At 64.2% G+C, this 18,066-nt stretch overlaps 2 protein-coding genes across 10 annotated transcripts in view; both read left to right on the forward strand.

Moving 5' to 3' along the window:
* The first annotated feature begins 951 nt into the window (after window positions 1-951).
* SLC4A9 (solute carrier family 4 member 9) lies at window positions 952-15,852 on the forward strand. Its single transcript, XM_068168064.1, is given in 23 exon segments — window positions 952-956; window positions 1,057-1,147; window positions 1,896-2,206; window positions 3,741-3,901; window positions 4,114-4,263; window positions 4,491-4,552; window positions 4,631-4,788; window positions 6,790-6,877; window positions 7,294-7,493; window positions 8,057-8,137; window positions 8,332-8,506; window positions 8,722-8,855; window positions 9,776-10,047; window positions 10,833-10,888; window positions 10,976-11,149; window positions 11,276-11,389; window positions 11,959-12,120; window positions 12,279-12,457; window positions 12,686-12,758; window positions 13,831-13,899; window positions 14,343-14,516; window positions 14,801-15,090; window positions 15,177-15,852. Coding segments are annotated over 23 exon segments (3,855 nt in total).
* Window positions 15,853-16,215: 363 nt separating this feature from the next.
* The window catches only part of ANKHD1 (ankyrin repeat and KH domain containing 1), a 104,566-nt gene continuing 102,715 nt past the window's right edge, over window positions 16,216-18,066 (forward strand). For all 9 annotated transcript variants that reach the window (XM_068168072.1, XM_068168074.1, XM_068168073.1 and 6 more), the window contains exon 1: window positions 16,216-16,650. In XM_068168072.1, the coding sequence (XP_068024173.1) occupies window positions 16,231-16,650 (420 nt within the window). In that variant the 5' untranslated portion in view covers window positions 16,216-16,230. The remainder of the gene's footprint in view (window positions 16,651-18,066) is intronic.

The following is an 18,066-nucleotide window of genomic DNA, read 5'->3' on the forward strand; positions in this document are numbered from 1 at the left end:
AAGGCCCTTGCTTGGGGCAGGATCTCTCCTCCTGTATCCATGGAGGAATCACACCCCAGTGGATCCAGGCAGTGACTCCAGCCCCCATCCCCCTGACCCCTCCCTGGGATTCCCTCTGTCTGCCACCTTCTGTCCCCACCCCACACCTCTGCAGGAGGAGCTGGGGGTCTCCAAGGAGCCAGGAGTGGCCTAAGGTGAACTTGGTGCCACACAGCTGGGGGATGCCTTGGCATCCAGGGTGCCCCAGTGTGACCCAGCTTCCACTGTGCTTCAGGCTGATGCCTTTGTCCCTCCTGCCTGTGCAAGGGGAGCAGATGAGGCAGGACCCATGGGCAGCTTGTGGTGGTAGAGTGAAGCTGATTGTGGGGCTGGAAGAAGCCCTGGGAGTCCACTCCGGGGCAGAGAATGAGTATGAGGGAGAGTTTGCTGCACTTGGTGATGTTGGGGCTGATGGGGAGTGTCAGCCCTCACACCTCTGCTGGAGCTGGATCCAGCACCAGCAGCTCCTTGGCCTCAGCTCCTGGCCCACCTGCTGCGTGGCAGGCACCAGCACCCCACTGCACTGCCCCAAGATGTGGCTTTCTACCTGGTAGTGCCTGGCCCTGTGCCAGACTGCCCCTGGGGCTGACTCCTGCCCAGGCCAGCAGGCTCCAGCGCAGCCCAGCCGCGCTGGCCGTGTGTTTGCGCTGCCTGCCGCCGTGTTTGCACTGCACACAGCCCAGCTGCCTGTTTGCGTGGAGCTGGGAGAGCCCAGCCTGGCGACAGTGACCGCAGGCAGGCTGCAGGCAGAGCAAGCACAGGGCACTGCTCTCTGCTGGCAGCGCCGTGCAGGCTGTGCCATCTCAGCATGCCCGGCAGGGTGGTGCAGCTGTGCCCACATCCTTCTTCGCTGCATGCGCTGCGACGTCTGCGCGTCGCCGGGGCGGCTGCAGCCCTGACGCAGGAGTGACCATGCCGTGAGCCCTGCACCCACAGACTGCTCTTGCCCCACGCTGGATTTCCTCAGCAGCGACACATCCTTCCCCTGCACGCAGCTTCACATCCCCTTCTTACCAGGAAGAGCTGTGCCACCCCTCCTGCCGTGGGCACCGTCACCCTGCGGCTGGTACCAGAGGTGGCCTTTGCCGTCCCCTCAGAGAAGCACGGGGTGGGCACAGGGACATCACAGAATCACCCAGGTTGGGAAAGACCTCAGAGATCATCAAGTCCAACCCCTCACCCAACACCTCCTGACAGCTGAGCCATGGCTCCAAGGGCCACATCCAATCTTCTTCTGAGCACCTCCAGGGATGGGGACTCCACCACCTCCCTGGGCAGTATATTCCCCTGGCCAATGACTCTCTCAGTGAAGAACTTTCTCCTCACCTCCAGCCTAAACTTCCCCTGGCACAGCTTGAGACTATGTCCTCTTGTTCTGCCACCGGTTGCCTGGGAGAAGAGACCAACCCCCACCTGGCTACAACCTCCCTTCAGGTAGCTGTAGACAGCAATGAGGTCTCCCCTGAGCCTCCTCCTCTCCAGGCTAAGCAACCCCAGCTCCCTCAGCCTCTCCTCACAGGGCTGTGCTCCATACTCCTCCCAGCCTCATTGTCCTTCTCTGGACACCTTCCAGCATCTCAATGTCCTTCCTAACCTGAGGAGCCCAGAACTGGACACAGCACAGCCCTGAGAGCAGCAGTGCAGCTTTGTCCTTGTGGGTCACTAGAAGGAGGCGGGGGGGGTCCCGTGGCCCCTGGCCCAGGTCAGTGGCTGGCAGGAGGTGGCCACACGGGGGCCTGCAGGGTCCCGGTGTTTTGAGGTCGTTGTTTTGGGCTTGGCTGCCAGGTACTGGTTTGTGAGCAGTTAAAACTGGTTCACAGCTTTTATAAGGTCTGGCAGGAGCGTGATGCCCTCAGAGCCAGAAGCTACAGAGGGAATACCTGTGGCTGCTGGTGGCCATGCTAGCCCACATGCCTGGAGCAGCTGGTATGGCTCTCCAGGTGGCAGATGCCCACTCACAGCCCAGAGCAGAGGGAAGCAACCCTGAAGCTCCCTGCCAGGCTTTTGGCTGCAGCATCTTCCCTTCGAGCACAGCCCTGGCATCTGGGAGAGCCAGTGCCACCTTGCAGCAGGAGGAACAGCAGGATGCCATCTGCCCACTGCTCTTCATCCAGCTCAACCAGCTCCTCAGCACCCCAGCAGGGCTGGAGTGGAGAGAGACAGCCAGGTAGGCATGCCCATGATGGCCAAGCTGCCTGGCTAGGCCTTGGGAAGCCCAGCCTTCAAGAGCCCAGCTCTGATGGGGCCCAGGGCAGTTCCCACGCCTGGTGGTTCCTCAGCTCTGAAGCAGAGCTGCTTCCTGCCCTCTGCCCCCACTGATGCCCACACTGCCCCTGCCCAGGGCCTTGCTTCAGGGGAGAGGAGAGGGGGTCAGGTAGTGCACATGCAGTGACCTGCTCCTGGCTTCTGCTCCCACCTTTGCTGCCAGTCCAAGGCTCCAGTGGCTGCCCCAGGGCTGGGACAATGCTTTGCTGTTCCCCAGGTCTAGCTGTCTCAGGAGGTGACTGGGGAGGTAGGTCAGAGCAGGTTCATGGGGAAGGATGAGGCCCAGCAGAGAGGAACCAGGGCTACCTGAGTGCTGGTGTGGGGCAGGAGCACAGCTAAGATGTCTCCATGCCCCACATCACCCTTCCCCAGCTCAGCAGGCACAGGAACATGGGCTGCAGAGGTCTGGGAGGGTGAAGCATCTGCCTCAGGGGGCAAATAGTCTAGGGGGAGCCAAGCCACTGTGCTGTGGCTCTAAGAGCTTTCCCCAGCACCCAGCCCTCTTGCCCCTGGCCTGGCTGCCTGTTGGCAGGAGCCTGCTCTGCTGGGGCATGGGCTCTGCTGCTGAGCCACCTCACAGGAGCAGGACAGGGGATAGTGGTGGGTGGCAAATGGGACATGAGCCAGCAGTGTGCACTCACAGCCCAGAAAGCCAAGCACTGTGGACTGCTGGACCAAGCACCAGCACTGTGGCCAGCAAGACAAGGGAGAGAATTGTCCCCCTCTGTTTTGCTCTGGTGAGAACCCCCAGGAGCATGCTGCCCAGCTCTGGGGTGTCCAGCACAAGACAGAGCTGGACCTGTGAGAGTGGGTCCAGAGGAGGGCACTGAAGTGGTCCGAGGGCTGGGAGAGCTCTGCTATGGGGAGAGTTGGGATCCTTCAGGCTCCAGGGGAGACTTTGCTGAGGCATTTCAGCCTATTAAAGAAAGATGGAGAGAGACTTTGTGCCAGGGCCTGCAGTGCCAGGACAAGAGGCAAGAGTTTCAACGTGGCAGAAGGCAGGGCTGGGCACAAGGAACAGATGTTGTACAGTGGCAGTGGTGAGACACTGGGACAGGCTGCCCAGGAGAGCTGTGGATGCTCCACCTCTGCTCCAGGTCAGGCTGGAGAGGGCTTTGAGCAGCCTGAGCTGGTGGAAGATGTCCCTGGGCAGGGCACTGGGGGTCAGACTGGGTGGTCTGTGAAGGTCCCTGATGATTTGGTGATGCCATGAGCTCTGGTCAGGAGATCAGAGTGAGATGTGGGTCAGCAGGAGTAGGGACATGCCCAGTGAGGCTGCCCATCTGCCCCCGCTGCATGAGCCCCATTGAAGGTGTCCCTGAGCCTCCCAAGCCCCTCCCTGCCAAGATCGTGGATGGACCCAAGCTCCAGCTCCTGCTGCCTGGCATGGGGCACAGGACTGCCCTGCTGCTGACCCAGCACCTCTCCCTGGGCAGGTGGATGAAGTTTGAGGAGAAGGTGGAGGATGGTGGGGGGCGTTGGAGTGCACCCCACGTCCCAGCCCTCCAGCTGCACAGCCTCTTCCAGCTGAGGGTGTGCCTGCAGGAAGGAGCCGTTCTCCTGGGCCTGGATGCATCAAGCTTCAAGGACATAATTGGTAGGAGGGAATGCAAAAATCACCTCCTGGGGTGGGCTGGTCAGCAGAGAGGGACCAGGTCACCATGCTGTCCCTGTACAGAAGCAAAGCTGCATGCAGGCTGGGTGCCTGGGGCAGCTCTTTGCTGCTCTAGCCAGGCGGCTTTTCCTTGGGCAGTCACCCCCCCGGGCAGCAAACCTGGGAACTCAGGGCTGTGCCCACCCCTGTTGCAGACCAGCTGCTTTCCGGGCAGCCCGAGGGAGTGGGGCTGCAGCCCGAGCTACGGCAGCGCCTGGCAGCCCTCCTGCTGCTCCAGCCGCGGCACCAGCCCAGCAGAGCCCTGCTGCAGCTCCTTGCCGAGTGCGGTGTCTCCCCCTGCCGAGGTAGGCAGGGCACCCAGCCCTGGGCGGTGACACAGCTCTGCTGCTGGGCATCCTTCTGCTGCTGGGCATCCTTCTGCTGCTGGGCATCCTTCTGCTGCTGGGCATGCTTCTGCTGCTGGGCATCCTTCTGCTGCTGGGCATCCTTCTGCTGCCCCCGGCCCGGGGCAGCGCCCGCGGCGGCCGTTTGCTTGCCGGTGCATCGTGCTGCTCGCTCCCATTCTCTGCAGGGAAGGCCCAAAGCTGTCCTGAGCCTGGAGCCCAGCTCTCTGAAACGCCTCTGGAGGAGCAGGTAGGGCAGGAGGATGGAGCTGGGCTCGGAGCCTTGCTGCACCCCCGCTGCACAGCTGCTGCACCCCTTCCCTTTCAGCTGAGAAACCGACTCCAGAAGAAGATCCCACGGGGGACTGAAGCAGCCCACGTTGCCGTGGGTGAAGTTGACTTCCTGGAGAAGCCCTTCACAGCCTTCATCCGCCTCAGGAGAGGGGTGGCCCTCGGCTCGCTGGCCGAGGTCGCCCTCCCCAGCAGGTAAAGGGAGCGTGGCCGCCGGCCTGCAGCCCCTTGCGTCGCTGTCCCCCTGCTGCACAGGACCAGCTTTGCTTGCCAGAAGTAAAGGCTGTGGCATCCAGTGCCAGCTGCAGTCCTGGAACCCTGCTGTGCTGCTGCTCCTCCTACTTTCCTCAGCGTTTCAAGAGCATTCCGGGATGGGCTGAGCACGGAGCACCTGCTGGGCAGCCACGGGGGACATCCCCCGGGTAGTCCCCACCTGGGCTTTGCATTCCCTTTCCTTCTTAGGAGGGACTGGAAACTTTTCCCTTCCTGGCCTGGAGCTTGTGGGCTGGTGGCTGGGAAGGTCTGCAGGAGCCTCTTGCCCTGCGGTGCTCTGCTGCGTGGTGGGGTGGCTCTTGCAGCACTGTTGGCACGGGGGGAGAGGAGCAGGGCAGGAGGTGTTCGTTCGTGGCCGAGGCGAAGCTGTAAGCAAAAATGGTCGCTGTGCCCCCTCGGCGTGAGGCTTCCCGAGGGAGTGTGTGGAGGAGGCATGCGGGGATCAGGAGGGACATTGCCACCTCCTGGTCACTCTGCCCAGAGCGCTCAGCTTCCGAGGGCTGGGCGGAGCAGGACATCACCCACCTGCTGCTCCCTCGGTGGGAGATGGGTGGCAGGCTGCCAGGGAGCCCCCGCGGGTCTCACGGGACTCATAACAACCCTCCCTGCACAGGAGGGGGAGGCGAGCTTCTCCCTACCCATCCTTTTCCATGGTGCCATCCCCTCCCCACGGTGCCACCCCCCTCCCCATGGTGCCATCCCCTCCCCACGGTGCCATCCCCTCCCCACGGTGCCATCCCCTTTGCTGTCCACCCTGGGCTGTGCCCTGGGAACACCACCGACTGCCCAAGTTTCCCACCGAGGAAGGTGCCCGGATGAAAGGAATCCCAGGTGGCTCAGAGCAGGACTCCAGTACTGATGCTCCACATCAGGGCTGCAGCCAGCTCTGTTGAGCCACTTCCAGCACTGCTTGGGCTGTTTCCCTGCCCCCTCTCTGGAGGTTTGCTCCTGGAGCTGCTCTGCTCTGGACAGCTTCCCAAAGGAGTGGAGGGCTTGGTTCAGGACCTGGATGGGCTCTGCCTCTGGAGCTGCTGGGTGCAGTACCCTCTGAGGTGTGGGATTGTAGCCATATTGCTTCAAGGACTCTGGGCAGAGTTTCCAATCTCCTCCTGTGTCTCTGTAGTCCTGTCAGACCTGCTGCCTGTGCAGCTGTGAGCTCTCTGTCCCAGGGCTGACATTCCTGCATCCTGCCTGTGAGCAACGTCCCCATAGGCATGAGCCCAAAGACAGCCACTGAAGACTCTGATCCCAGAGCCTGTCCCCTTCCCAGAGCCTGTCCCCATCCCAGAGCCTGTCCCCTTCCCAGAGCCTGTCCCCATCCCAGAGCCTGTCCCACTCCCAGAGCCTGTCCCCTTCCCAGAGCCTGTCCCCATCCCAGAGCCTGTGCCCATGTCAGAGCCTGTCCCCATCCCAGAGCCTGTCCCCTTCCCAGAGCCTGTCCCCATCCCAGAGCCTGTCCCCTTCCCAGAGCCTGTCCCCTTCCCAAAGCCTGTCCCCATCCCAAAGCCTGTCCCCTTCCCAGAGCCTGTCCCACTCCCAGAGCCTGTCCCCTTCCCAGAGCCTGTCCCCATCCCAGAGCCTGTCCCCTTCCCAGAGCCTGTCCCCACCCCAGGGCACACCCCCACAGACATCCCCTGCTGAGGACCTCTGCTCTGTCCTGGCTCTTGCTCCCAGTCCCAGCCTGGGTTTCTGCAGGCCCTGTGATCCAGCCAGGGTCCTGGTGTCCCTTGATCTTCTGTGGGGCTTCCACGAAGTGGGCAGTAGATGTGCCTTGTCCTCTGCTCTCAGCCCCCACCGCAGGGTGGCCACTCCTTAGCAGTGCCCTTGGGCCTGCCTGGCTGCCAGCCCAGCATCCCTGCAGCTCCACAGTCTCCCCTCCAGCGTGGAGAGGGCTGCTCAGGGGATGCACTCTCTTGCCCACAGGTTCCTCTTCATTCTGCTGGGTCCCCAGACCAAAGTGAAAGCCTATCATGAGGTTGGCAGAGCCATGGGCACACTGCTGACAGATGAGGTGAACCTGGTACAGCTCCCATGGGTGGGATGCAGCTGGGGTGAGGCACGGGCTGAGGGCACTGGGGCCCCTCTCCTCTGCAGGCTGAAGGTGAGGAAGCAGAGGATGGGGGGAGAATAAGAAGTCAGAGGTTTGGGATGGGAGCACAGGCTGTAGGTGGGACTGTGGGGTGTAGGTGGACCTGTGACACTGGAGTGGATCTTGGTGGTGGCTGCAGGCTGGGAGGAAGGCTGCAGGCTGGGAAGAAGGCTGCAGGCTGGGAGGAAAGCTGCAGGCTGGGAAGAAGGCTGCAGGCTGGGAGGAAGGCTGCAGGCTGGGAAGAAGGCTGCAGGCTGGGAGGAAGGCTGCAGGCTGGGAGGAAGGCTCCCAGTGGCGATTGCAGGGACAGGGCAGCCGAGCCTTGGCCTTCCCCACAGCGCTTCCGCAGGGCTGCCTGGCAGGCTGAGCGCAGAGAGGACCTCGTGGCAGGGATGGAAGCATTCCTGGATGAGCTGACTGTGCTTCCTCCTGGAAGATGGGATCACAGTGCTCAGCTTCCTCCACCCAGCTGCCTCCTGCCTCCACACAGGTAGGCTGGAGGGAGGCCACCTGCAGGCTCTGCCAGCTCCTCCACGGGGTCCCAGGTGAAGACCTCTGCCTATAGCATTGAAATCTCTGTCTCCACGGGGATGGAGTCATCCAGCAGTCAGCCTTAGCCAGTGGGGTCCTCCAGCCAAGCCTCTCTGCAGCCCTGGCTGATGACCACAGCTTCCACCTCCACTGCTCCTAGTTCTGCTGTCCCACCTGAGCAGGGGCAGCACCGCTGCTGCTCGTGCACTTCAGACAGGAGCTGCTGGGGACACACTTGGATGTGAAGCTCATCCCCTGAGCAAGAGACCTCTGGTTCTGCTCAGCTCCTCCACCAAAATCAGTCCTCCCAGGGCTGGCTTCAGGGCTTGCTGAGGGAGGAAGGGACCTTTCAAGATCATCTAGACTAATGCCCCATCTCTCCTGCTCCTCCTGATCTTCCTCCTCTCTCTCATTATCGAGGTCCTCCCAGCCTTGCTCGCACCCCTGTCACCCCCTCTACCCTCCCTGTCCCCCTAGACACAGCTGGTTACTGAGGGCTCCATTCTGAAGCCTGTTGTCTCAGGCTCTGCTCTGCCACAGGGCCACTGTTTCAGACTGGAAGCCCCACAGCAATGGGGACGTGGCAGCAGCTGCAGGCAGAGCCAGCCTGGGGCACTCACACTCTGGGGATGAGCTGGAGAGGACAGGCAGGTGGGTGACTGGGAGGAGAGGGTGGTGGGAGGTGCAGTGGGATGCCAGGTCTGGGACAGGACACTGGCTCTCCCCCACCACATCCAAGCCACTCTGGGATGGTGTCTCCTGGAGGAGGGGTGGTCCCCTGCCTTGCTCTCTCAGAGGGTGATGGACCCCTGGGACCTGCTCTGCATCTCCCTTTGCTGCCCCAGGCTGTTTGGGGGCCTGTGGAGAGACATCCAGAGGAAGCTGCCATGGTACAGCAGCGACTTCTCTGATGCCCTGCACCCCCAGTGCCTCTCAGCAGTGCTCTACATCTACCTGGCAACAGTCACCAATGCCATCACCTTTGGGGGCATGCTGGGGGATGCCACTGCCAACATGCAGGTTGGTACCGATGCAGATTGCCCCATACCAGCCCCAGCCCATGGGGCCACCCCAAATCCTCCTCCTTCCCTGGCCTCTGTGGCCTCCAAGCACTGACCTGTGCCCTGAACACAGGGATGTAGGCAGCTATCTGCAGCTGCCACTGTGGGAGACAGGCCTGGCAGCCCTGCCTCTGCCATGCACCTGCTGCCTGGCACCTTCCCCCTGCCTTTCAGGGAGTGATGGAGAGCTTCCTTGGCACAGCCGTTGCCGGCTCCATCTTCTGCCTCTTTTCTGGGCAGCCTCTGACCATCCTGAGCAGCACCGGCCCCGTGCTGGTCTTCGAGCGCCTCCTCTTCTCCTTCAGCCGGTAAGTCACCTGCCAGGCACAGCCCCCGGGCTGCCGTCCCCCTGGCTGCCGTCCCCCTGGCTGCTGTCCCCTGACTGCCGTCCCCCTGGCTGCCGTCCCCCTGGCTGCTGTCCCCTGACTGCCGTCCCCCTGGCTGCCGTCCCCCTGACTGCCGTCCCCCGGGCTGCCGTCCCCCCGGCTGCCATCCCCCAGGCTGCCGTCCCCCTGGCTGCCGTCCCCCGGGCTGCCGTCCCCCTGACTGCCATCCCCTGGCTGCCGTCCCCAGGCTGCCGTCCCCCGGGCTGCAGTCCCCCGGGCTGCCATCCCCCCCGGGCTGCCGTCCCCCTGGCTGCCGTCCCCCGGGCTGCCGTCTCCTGACTGCAGTCCCCTGACTGCCATCCCCTGGCTGCCGTCCCCCTGACTGCCGTCCCCTGACTGCCATCCCCTGGCTGCCGTCACCCGGCCTGCCGTCCCCCTGACTGCCGTCCCCCTGACTGCCGTACCCTGACTGCCATCCCCTGGCTGCCGTCCCCTGACTGCCGTCCCCCTGACTGCCGTCCCCGGGCTGCCGTCCCCCTGACTGCCATCCCCCGGGCTGCCGTCCCTTGGCTGCCGTCCCTTGGCTGCCGTCCCCCCGGCTGCCATCCCCCTGACTGCCGTCCCCGGGCTGCCGTCCCCCTGACTGCCATCCCCCTGGCTGCCGTCCCCTGGCTGCCGCCCCCCCGGCTGCCATCCCCCGGGCTGCCGTCCCCCCGGCTGCCATCCCCCTGACTGCCGTCCCCCTGACTGCCGTCCCCGGGCTGCCGTCCCCCTGACTGCCATCCCCCGGGCTGCCGTCCCTTGGCTGCCGTCCCTTGGCTGCCGTCCCCGGGCTGGTGCACGGGCCACCGCTGTGCCAGGTGGGTGTCACTGGTGGGGCTTTGGGTTACCCTTCCCACCAGTGACCACGACCTGGACTACCTGGAGTTTCGCCTCTGGATCGGGCTCTGGGTGGCCTTCTTCGGCGTGGTCCTGGTGGCCACCGAGGCCAGCCGCCTGGTGCGGTACTTCACCCGCTTCACCGAGGAGGGCTTCTGCGCCCTCATCAGCCTGATCTTCATCTGTGACTCTCTGAAGAAGATGCTGAGCCTGGCAGACACCTTCCCCATCAACTGGCAGTACCGGCTGGACAACGTCACCTCCTACAGCTGCAGCTGCAACTTGTCCAGCCCCGGTGAGCCCAAGCGGCTGCAGGGCTGGTGTGGAGCAGGAGGCTGCTGCCCTGGGACCCTGCCGAGACCCTGCCACCCAGCTAGATGAGGGGATGTGCTGGAGGGAGGAGACTCCTCCATACTGCCCTCACCTCCCTGACCACACCAGCACCTTCCTCTACTCCCTCCCCCATTCATCCATCCATTCATCCATCCACCCATCCATCCATCCATCCACCCATCCATCCATCCATCCATCCATCCATCCACCCATCCACTCATCTATCCACCCATCCATCCATCCATCCACCCATCCATCCATCCATCCATCCATCCATCCACCCATCCACTCATCTATCCATCCATCCATCCACCCATCCATCCACTCATCCACTCATCCATCCATCCACCCATCTATCCATCCATCCACCCATCCCTGATTCCCAGCACTGCCCAGGCACCAGAGAGGACAGTGCCAGGAGCATTTCTAGCTTGGTCTGTAACTCAGGGGTTGTTTCCTGGGGCCTGAGGATGTGCCCACACTGCTCCTGCAAATGGGACATGGTGCAGCAAAAGCAGCAGTGCTGGGCACAGGTTGGGCTAATGGTGTCTGAGTGGCTGCTGCTGCTGTCAGTCCCTTTCCAGGGGTGTCCCTGGGTGGTGCCAGGCCCTCAAGGGTCCCATGGGGCTCCGTACATGAGGCCTCAGGGAGACCCTGGGGAGCCATGGGAATGGCAGTGCGGTGCCAGCCACGCCAGTGGAGCATCCCCGTGGTGCTGGCAGCCTCCTAACCTGCATCACCTTGCAGGTCACAGCCCTGCAGGGAACGGAACGCTGCTGCCCTCACCCCTGGACCTCCAGCAGGTACAGCTCCTGCTGCAAGCCAGGGAAGGGCATGGGCCTGAGGCGCCTGTGTGTGACACTGCCTCACCCCCTGCCCTGTCCTCACAGCCTCCTGCTGCCCTGAGCCGGACCCAGTGCTTGGATCGAGGTGGGCACCTCCTGGGGACCAGCTGCCAGTACGTGCCTGACGTCACCCTCTTCTCCTTCCTGCTGTTTGGGGGCACCTTCCTCTCCTGCACCCTGCTCAAGCTCTTCCGGCGCAGCCGCTACTTCCCTGCAGGGGTGAGAGCCCTTCGGCTGGCCGCCTGCCCTGGCAGCGTGGGGCCAGCTCCAGGAGCCGCGGCCCAGGAGAGCTCCTGGGGCAGCCCCCAGCCCAGGCAGCCCGGGCCAAGCCCTCTCCCCCCGCAGGTGCGGAAGCTGCTGAGCGACTTCGCCATCGTCGTGGCCATCCTCACCTCCTGTGCTGTCGATGCTGCCCTGGGCCTGCAGACACCCAAGCTCCTCATCCCCAGCGAGCTCAAGGTGCTGGTGGGTCAGGGTCCCCAGCAGTGACCCTCTTGCCATGCCCCTGCTGTCCCTCCTCCTGCTGGCTCCAGGCCTGTGGGCTGTGGGCTGTGTGGGGGTTGACCAGCAGCTGAGGCCAGGCTCTGCGAACACCTTGGCCCAGTCCCAGGCTAACCACGTCACGGTACAGCTCATGCTGCAGGGAGAGCCACAGGTTCAAGTCTGGGCTTTGGCTCCCCACCCTGGGTGTGGAGCAGGGCTGGCAGCACCTCAGAGCAGCCCATGCTTGCTGCCACCCCTTCCAGCTTGCCATCATCGATGCCCACTGTCACCTCTTCTACCCGCTCCCAGGGGCACATCCCCACCTCCTGGCTCCACAACAGCTGGGGTGTCCTTGTGGGTGCTTGGTGGGTCACACTACTCAGGATCACCCCCAGGCTGAGACAGGATGCTCTCCCCCTGCCCAAATGGAGCACCCCTGGGTGCCTGCAGGGCTCCTGCCTGGGCACAGGGCTGGTCCCATCACCTGGCTGTGCCACAGACCCCTCAGCAGGTGGTAGCTGCTGCAACCCTTCTGCTCTCTGCAGCCCACGAACCCGGCGCGCGGCTGGCTCGTCTCCCCCTTCGGAGCCAACCCCTGGTGGGTCTGCCTGGTGTCTGTGGTGCCTGCCATCCTCGCCACCATCCTCATCTTCATGGACCAGCAGATCACAGCTGTCATCCTGAACCGCAGGGAGTACAAGCTGCAGGTCAGTGCAGCCCCCAGCCGGACCCCACGGGCCAGCAGGGGAGCCAGGAGAGAGGCATTGTCCTGGACCTGCCAGCCAGGAGGGCAGAGCTCACTGCCACCCCTCTGATGCTGCAAGGAGGCAGCTTGCCCCCAGCCCTGCTGCCTCTCCCACTGCAGAAAGGAGCAGGCTTTCACCTGGACTTCCTCTGTGTCTCCCTCCTGATGGCTGTCACCTCTGCCACCGGCCTCCCTTGGTATGTCTCAGCCACTGTCATCTCCCTGGCACACATGGAAAGCCTGAGGAAGGAGAGCATGGCCGCAGCTCCCGGCGAGCAGCCCGAGTTCCTGGGCATCAGGTACCCAAGAAGCTTGGACTCTGCTCTGAGGGGCTCCCTACCCCTGGCTGTGGAGCCAAGGGACAGGGATGTGCCCATGCTGGCTGGGGATCCTGGCTCTGGGGATGCTTCTGTCTCCCTGGGGACGCCACCGGTCCCCGTGGACATCAAAGCTGAAACAAGCAGAGCTCCTGGGGACGGGTGGGACAGACGGGGGCTGTGGGCTCACAAGGGGGCTGCTGCCCACAGGGAGCAGAGGCTGACTGGCCTGACTGTCTTCACCCTGATGGGAGTCTCTGTCTTCATGGCACCTGTCCTCAAGGTAGGGAGCCTGGCTGCTGGCTTTGGTCTCTGTACCCTGAAAGGCTGTGGGGTCCCTGGACAGGCTGTCCCTCCTCCCAGCACTCTGTCCTGGGAAGCCTGGTGGACAGGCAGGGAGCTGTTTGGGAAGAGGCTGGGCAAAGGCTTTGGGTGGAGCGCTGAAGGACGGTTGGCACAGCAGCTGTCAGCTGCCCAGCCGGCTGTGGTCACTGGGGACCCCTGGGGACCCCAAGCACACCTCACTACTACCCTCCACACCACCACATGGGAGCCTGAGCCTGGCTGGTGCTGGCTCTCCCTTGCTGCTGCTGCTGCCTTAGGCAGAGGTCACCCCACTGAATCGCAGCCACAGGAATCTTGGGGGGGCAGGTGGGGGTCCAGGTGAGACTGACCTCGTAAAGCCTTTGCTACAGTGCCCCATAAGATGCTGACCTCCACACTGGAAGGATCTGGGCTTGCTGAGCAGGCTGTTGGGCTTGCTGAGCAGGCTGTTAGGCAGCCGGATCACCACGTTGCAAGGGGTACAGTCGGCAGCTCCATGTCCAAGCGCAAACCAGGAACGGGTGGTGTCCCTCAAGGGCCCTTGCTGGGATCAATACTGTTCAGCATCTTCATCGCCAGCACGGACAGTGGGATCGATCAGCAGGCTCGCACAGTGGCCAGGCTGCGGCACGCTGGAGGCGCCGGGGGATGGGACGCCACCTAGAGGGCACTCGGAGAACAGGGGCCCGGCAAGGCTGGCTGCGAGGTCCCGCACCTGGGCCGAGGCAACCCCCAGTATCAATGCAGACCGGGGGGCAGGGGGGGCATCATGTGCTGCAAAAGAGGGCAAGGAACTCAGAGCCTTTTCCCCCTCTCTGGAGACTGCAGCGTCCCAGCATGAGCAGGTAGCTGGGAGCACATCTGGCCCTTGAAGGCATAAGGCATGCCAAAGCCACAACACGACCTGGGCAGTGAAAATGAAGGCAGCAGAGGCCACGGCAACGTGTGCAGGCCTCCAGACAGAGGACACCCAGAGGGTGCAGGGCCCTTGGGAATGGCCTCCTGCTGAGCCTCACCCTGGTGTCTTGCAGCACATCCCAATGCCAGTGCTCTATGGAGTCTTCCTGCACATGGGGGTGGCAGCACTCAACAGCATCCAGGTGAGAAGGGGCTGATGGTCAGAGCTGTTTTGGGGGGCAGGACCTTTGCTCAGCACCAGCTGAGAGCACAGCCTGGGTTTCAGCTGGCCCATGAGTGGTCTGGCACATCATCAGGCCCAGGAAATAGGCCAGAGGGATTCTACCCCCTGTAGGGGCAGAGGAAGATGGTGCACTGGTGGATCACATGGTTTGGAAGAGGTGAAGGGACCCCTGAATAACCCAAAGTTGCTCCCATCCTCAAGTGGGAGCTGCAGGCAGAGCTGTTCCCCAGGCCTGCAGCGGTGCTGGTGCCAGCATCCTTTGTCTTGCAGGCGAATTCACCTGCTCAGGCATCACACTGCTGGCCAGCACAGAGGGCAGGAGAGCTGGATGGCAAGAAGCCATGCTGCCAGGCCCAGTCCCACCAGGGAGGTGCTGGCTAAGTGTCCATCCTCTTGCCACAGCTCACGGACCGCTTGCGGCTGCTCCTGATGCCGGCCAAGCACCAGCCAGACCTCTCCTACCTTCGCTACGTGCCCCTGCACAAAGTGCACCTCTTCACCTTCATCCAGCTGCTCTGCCTGGCTCTGCTCTGGGTTATCAAGTCCAGTGTGGCAGCCATTCTTTTCCCAGTGATGGTATGACATCACCTTTAAAGGGGTGGCACAGCTTTGGTGCCAGGGTGGGTGAAGCTCACAGGTGCCCTGAGCATCACCGGCTCATGTGTCAAGGGACACATGCACTGCCCTGGGGAGGGGTGGTACATGCTCAGACCCTCAGGGTCTGGTGGAGCTCCTGCAGGGCCACTCCCTGGCATGTGCTGGAGGGACGGAGGGGACATGACAAGGATTACGTTGCCTGCTCCCCGGCCTCCATTCCCAAGCACTGAGTGATGCTGATCCGTGGTTTGCCCTGGCCCCAGCTGCTGGCCCTGGTGGGGATCCGGAAGGGGCTGGAGTGCATCTTCTCCCTGCATGACTTGAGCTGGCTGGACAGCCTCCTGCCCAACACAGCCTGCAGGGAGGCAGAGGGGAGACAGCCTAGGAAGCAGAAGGTGGGGGGATGCAATGGCGAGGAGGTAAGTGAGGTCCTGCCTGCTGTGCTCCTTCACAGCCATCCCCGGGGATGCTTGCACGGGGGAGATGCAGCAGGCCTGAGCCAAGGCTATACCGAGCAGGGACCGAGCAGCTCGGTGCAGGGAGCGAGGGCTCAGTGTTGCCGGTCTTGCCTCCCTCTCCTCCCTCCAGTCTGAGCTGATGCATCGCCAAGGACCAGAGGTCAACATCTCCGTGAATTAGGGACGGCAGCCGGGGCGCCGGGCACGGCGAGGGGCGGAGGAAGCAGGACCTGCCTGCTCGGGCACGGCGAGGGGCGGAGGAAGCAGGACCTGCCTGCTCGGGCACAGCGAGGGGCAGAGGAAGCAGGACCTGCCTGCTCGGGCACGGCGAGGGGCAGAGGAAGCAGGACCTGCCTGCTCCCCTCCAGCGCGGCAGACGCTTGTCCGCAGCGACCGTTCGCAGCATCGAACCTCAGCGCAGCCTGGGTCAGGAGGGACTCCCACAGAGCAGCCGCGGCGTCTCCCACCCGCGGCATCTCCCACCACGACGGGCTGCCCGGGACCCCCGGCGGCCTGGCCCCGCGTCCCCACGCTCACCCTCCCCACAACGCTTCCCGTGTCCCAGCCGCGGCCCCGTGCCCCGCCGCGGCTGCCCCCCGGCGGTGCCGCGCGGCTCCGCGCCCGTCCCCCCCCCGCCGGTGGCCACGCGGCCGCGCCGGCGTCAGGCGGGCGCAGCAGCGGAGTGGCAGCAGCGGAGTGACAGCAGCGCGGCCTATGGCAGCCCGGCTCGGGCCGGGAGAGGAGGCGGCGGGGCTGGCCGAGCGGGGGGGGGAACGGCGCCGGCTGGCCTCGACAGGCAGCGCCGCCGCCCAATCGCCGCTAGGGACGGGCGGGCTTGCGAGGACCTCTCGCGCTGACGGAGACCTTCAAGGGGGGTTTGAAGGGGAGGCCAGGCTCAGGGCACAGGAGCCACCAATCGGGCGGCGCCAGGCGCTGTGCGCTGTGAGCGATGTGTCTTTGGACCAATTGGAATCCGCTGCTGCCGGAGTCGCTCTGATCGACAGCCCGCTCGCCCCATCGGCGTCCGCGGCTCTGGCAAGGCAGGTGATTGATGACCCAAGCGGCCAGTCAGCTCGCGGAAAGTTCAGGAAGCGGAGCGGAGGGAGCGGGGCGGGGCGGCGGAGTCTAACTGCCTCGGCGTGCGCTCTCAGGGCAGCATGCTGGGAGCGCGTGACGCGGCCGCGAGTGGCGGGCTCCGCGCCCAATAGCGCGCTGCCGTCGGCCGAGCGCGCCCAATGAGCGCTGGCGAAGCGGCGGGGGGGCGGCGCGGCGCCCGCGGCCGGGTAGGGTGTGAGAAGTTAGTGGCGCTGCTGCGGTACCGTGAGGGGACGGAGACGGCTGGGCTCTGCGAGCGGCGGCGGCCCCGGATCAGCGCGATGCTCACGGACGGCACCGCCGCCCCCGTCGGCGACGAGGAGATCGACTCGGTCGCTCCCCGCGCGCCGCCTGCCGCCGAGCCGGCCGCCGCGGTCGGGCCCTCCCCGCTGGGCTTGCGGGCCGTGCGCCTTTTCGGGGAGGCCGGGCCCGGCGGGCCGGGAGGTCCTGGCGCGCCTGCGGCCGCGGAGGCCGCCCTCGACTTCAAGCTGGCGGCCGCGGTGCTGCGGAGCGGAGGCGGCGGCGGCGGCTCGGGCAGCGACGAGGACGAAGTGTCCGAGGTGAGCGATCCCGCCGGCGGGCCCGGCCCTCCCCTCCGCCGCTTCCTGACAGGCCCGGCCGGGGCCGGTGCCCGCCCGCCCGCTCGCTCCGCCGGGCCCGCCGCTGCCAGGCGGGCACTCGGCGCCTCCTCGGCCGGGCGCGGGGGTCGCGGGCGGCTCCACACGCCCCTTCCCCGCCCTCCTGCCCCCCCTCCCCCGCGCCGGCCCGGGCCGGGCCTCCGCTGCCATGGGCGTGAGCGGCCGCACCGGCGCCGTGTGGGCGGGGTCGCGATGGCCCCGCTCGGGCAGGGCGGCCTCGGCCCTCGCCTTGAGGTCGGGCAGGAGGGAGGAGGGGGTCTCGGCACCGCCGCGCCTCCCGGCGGGCCCCGCAGCGCGGGGGGCTGGGCGAGCCGCCTGCACCCTCCTGGGGCGGCCGAGCGCTCCGCTTGCCACGGCCCCTGCCTGCTGCGGCTGCCTCCCGTGCGGCTGCCTCCTGACCTCTGGGAGCCTTTTCCACTTTGAACCAGGTTGGGAGGGGGAAGCGAGCTCCTCCGCCCAGCGGAGAACAAAGTGAAGCCTCTGACCTGCCGGCGGTGCTGCTCTGGACTTGGAAGCAGGATATGGGGTTCCTGGGTTGTGTTACAATCCCAAGGCTGTGTACATGCGTGCATGCACACGGGCTTGCATGCAAAAGGGATATTTCTTGGCCAACAAAATGGAAGAGAGTCGTGGAGGTGTGCTCCTTTGATCCTCCAAACCTGCAGAGAGCTTTGAGGAAGGGATGTGGGGGAGGGAGTGGAGCCTTACACCAACCCGAGTGGAGCCTGCAGACCTGCATCTGGTACTGCTTTTTGTAGCCTAAGGAGGGAGGATGAATAAAAGCTTTTATCTTTCACTGCTCATCCTGCACTAAAGGGTGAATCTTCCTTACTTCCCCCTTTCAGAGAGAAAACTTGAGATCACAGAGCCCTTGGATAGCTTGGCAGGAGAAAGTGACCAGCACTCGCAAGCTGGTTGCAGTTTCAGTGTTTTCACTTCTGTGCCTCTGCAGGCAGGAGATGTCAGCCAAAGCAGTGCATGCCATCTGCAGTTTGGGGGCCAGGAGTGAGCCCTTGGGTGTCTGTCTGCCTTTCTCCTGAAGAAATGGGAGGAGGGAAGCCTGCATGCATCTGCTAGCTCTGAATTTCTTGCCTTCCGGTGCTGAGCCTCTTCTCTCCAGCCTCCCTGAAACCCCAGGTGTGACAGGGCTTACCTGGATGAAAAAAAGTGATGAACCTGAGGCAGACTCACATTTGCCCTTTGCTTGTGACCACCTGACCTAAGTTAAAATCACATTAAGGGCAGGACCTTTAAGTACATGGCCAAACTAAGCATGGGGCAGGTGTGTGAGTGGTATCCTGAGCACACAGGCCTGTGTGTTCAAGAACATGCCTGCTT

This window comes from Melanerpes formicivorus, unplaced genomic scaffold (assembly GCF_026170545.1).
Source record: "Melanerpes formicivorus ecotype bairdi unplaced genomic scaffold, bMelFor1.0.p_v2 SCAF_130, whole genome shotgun sequence".
NCBI classification, from domain to species: domain Eukaryota; kingdom Metazoa; phylum Chordata; class Aves; order Piciformes; family Picidae; genus Melanerpes; species Melanerpes formicivorus.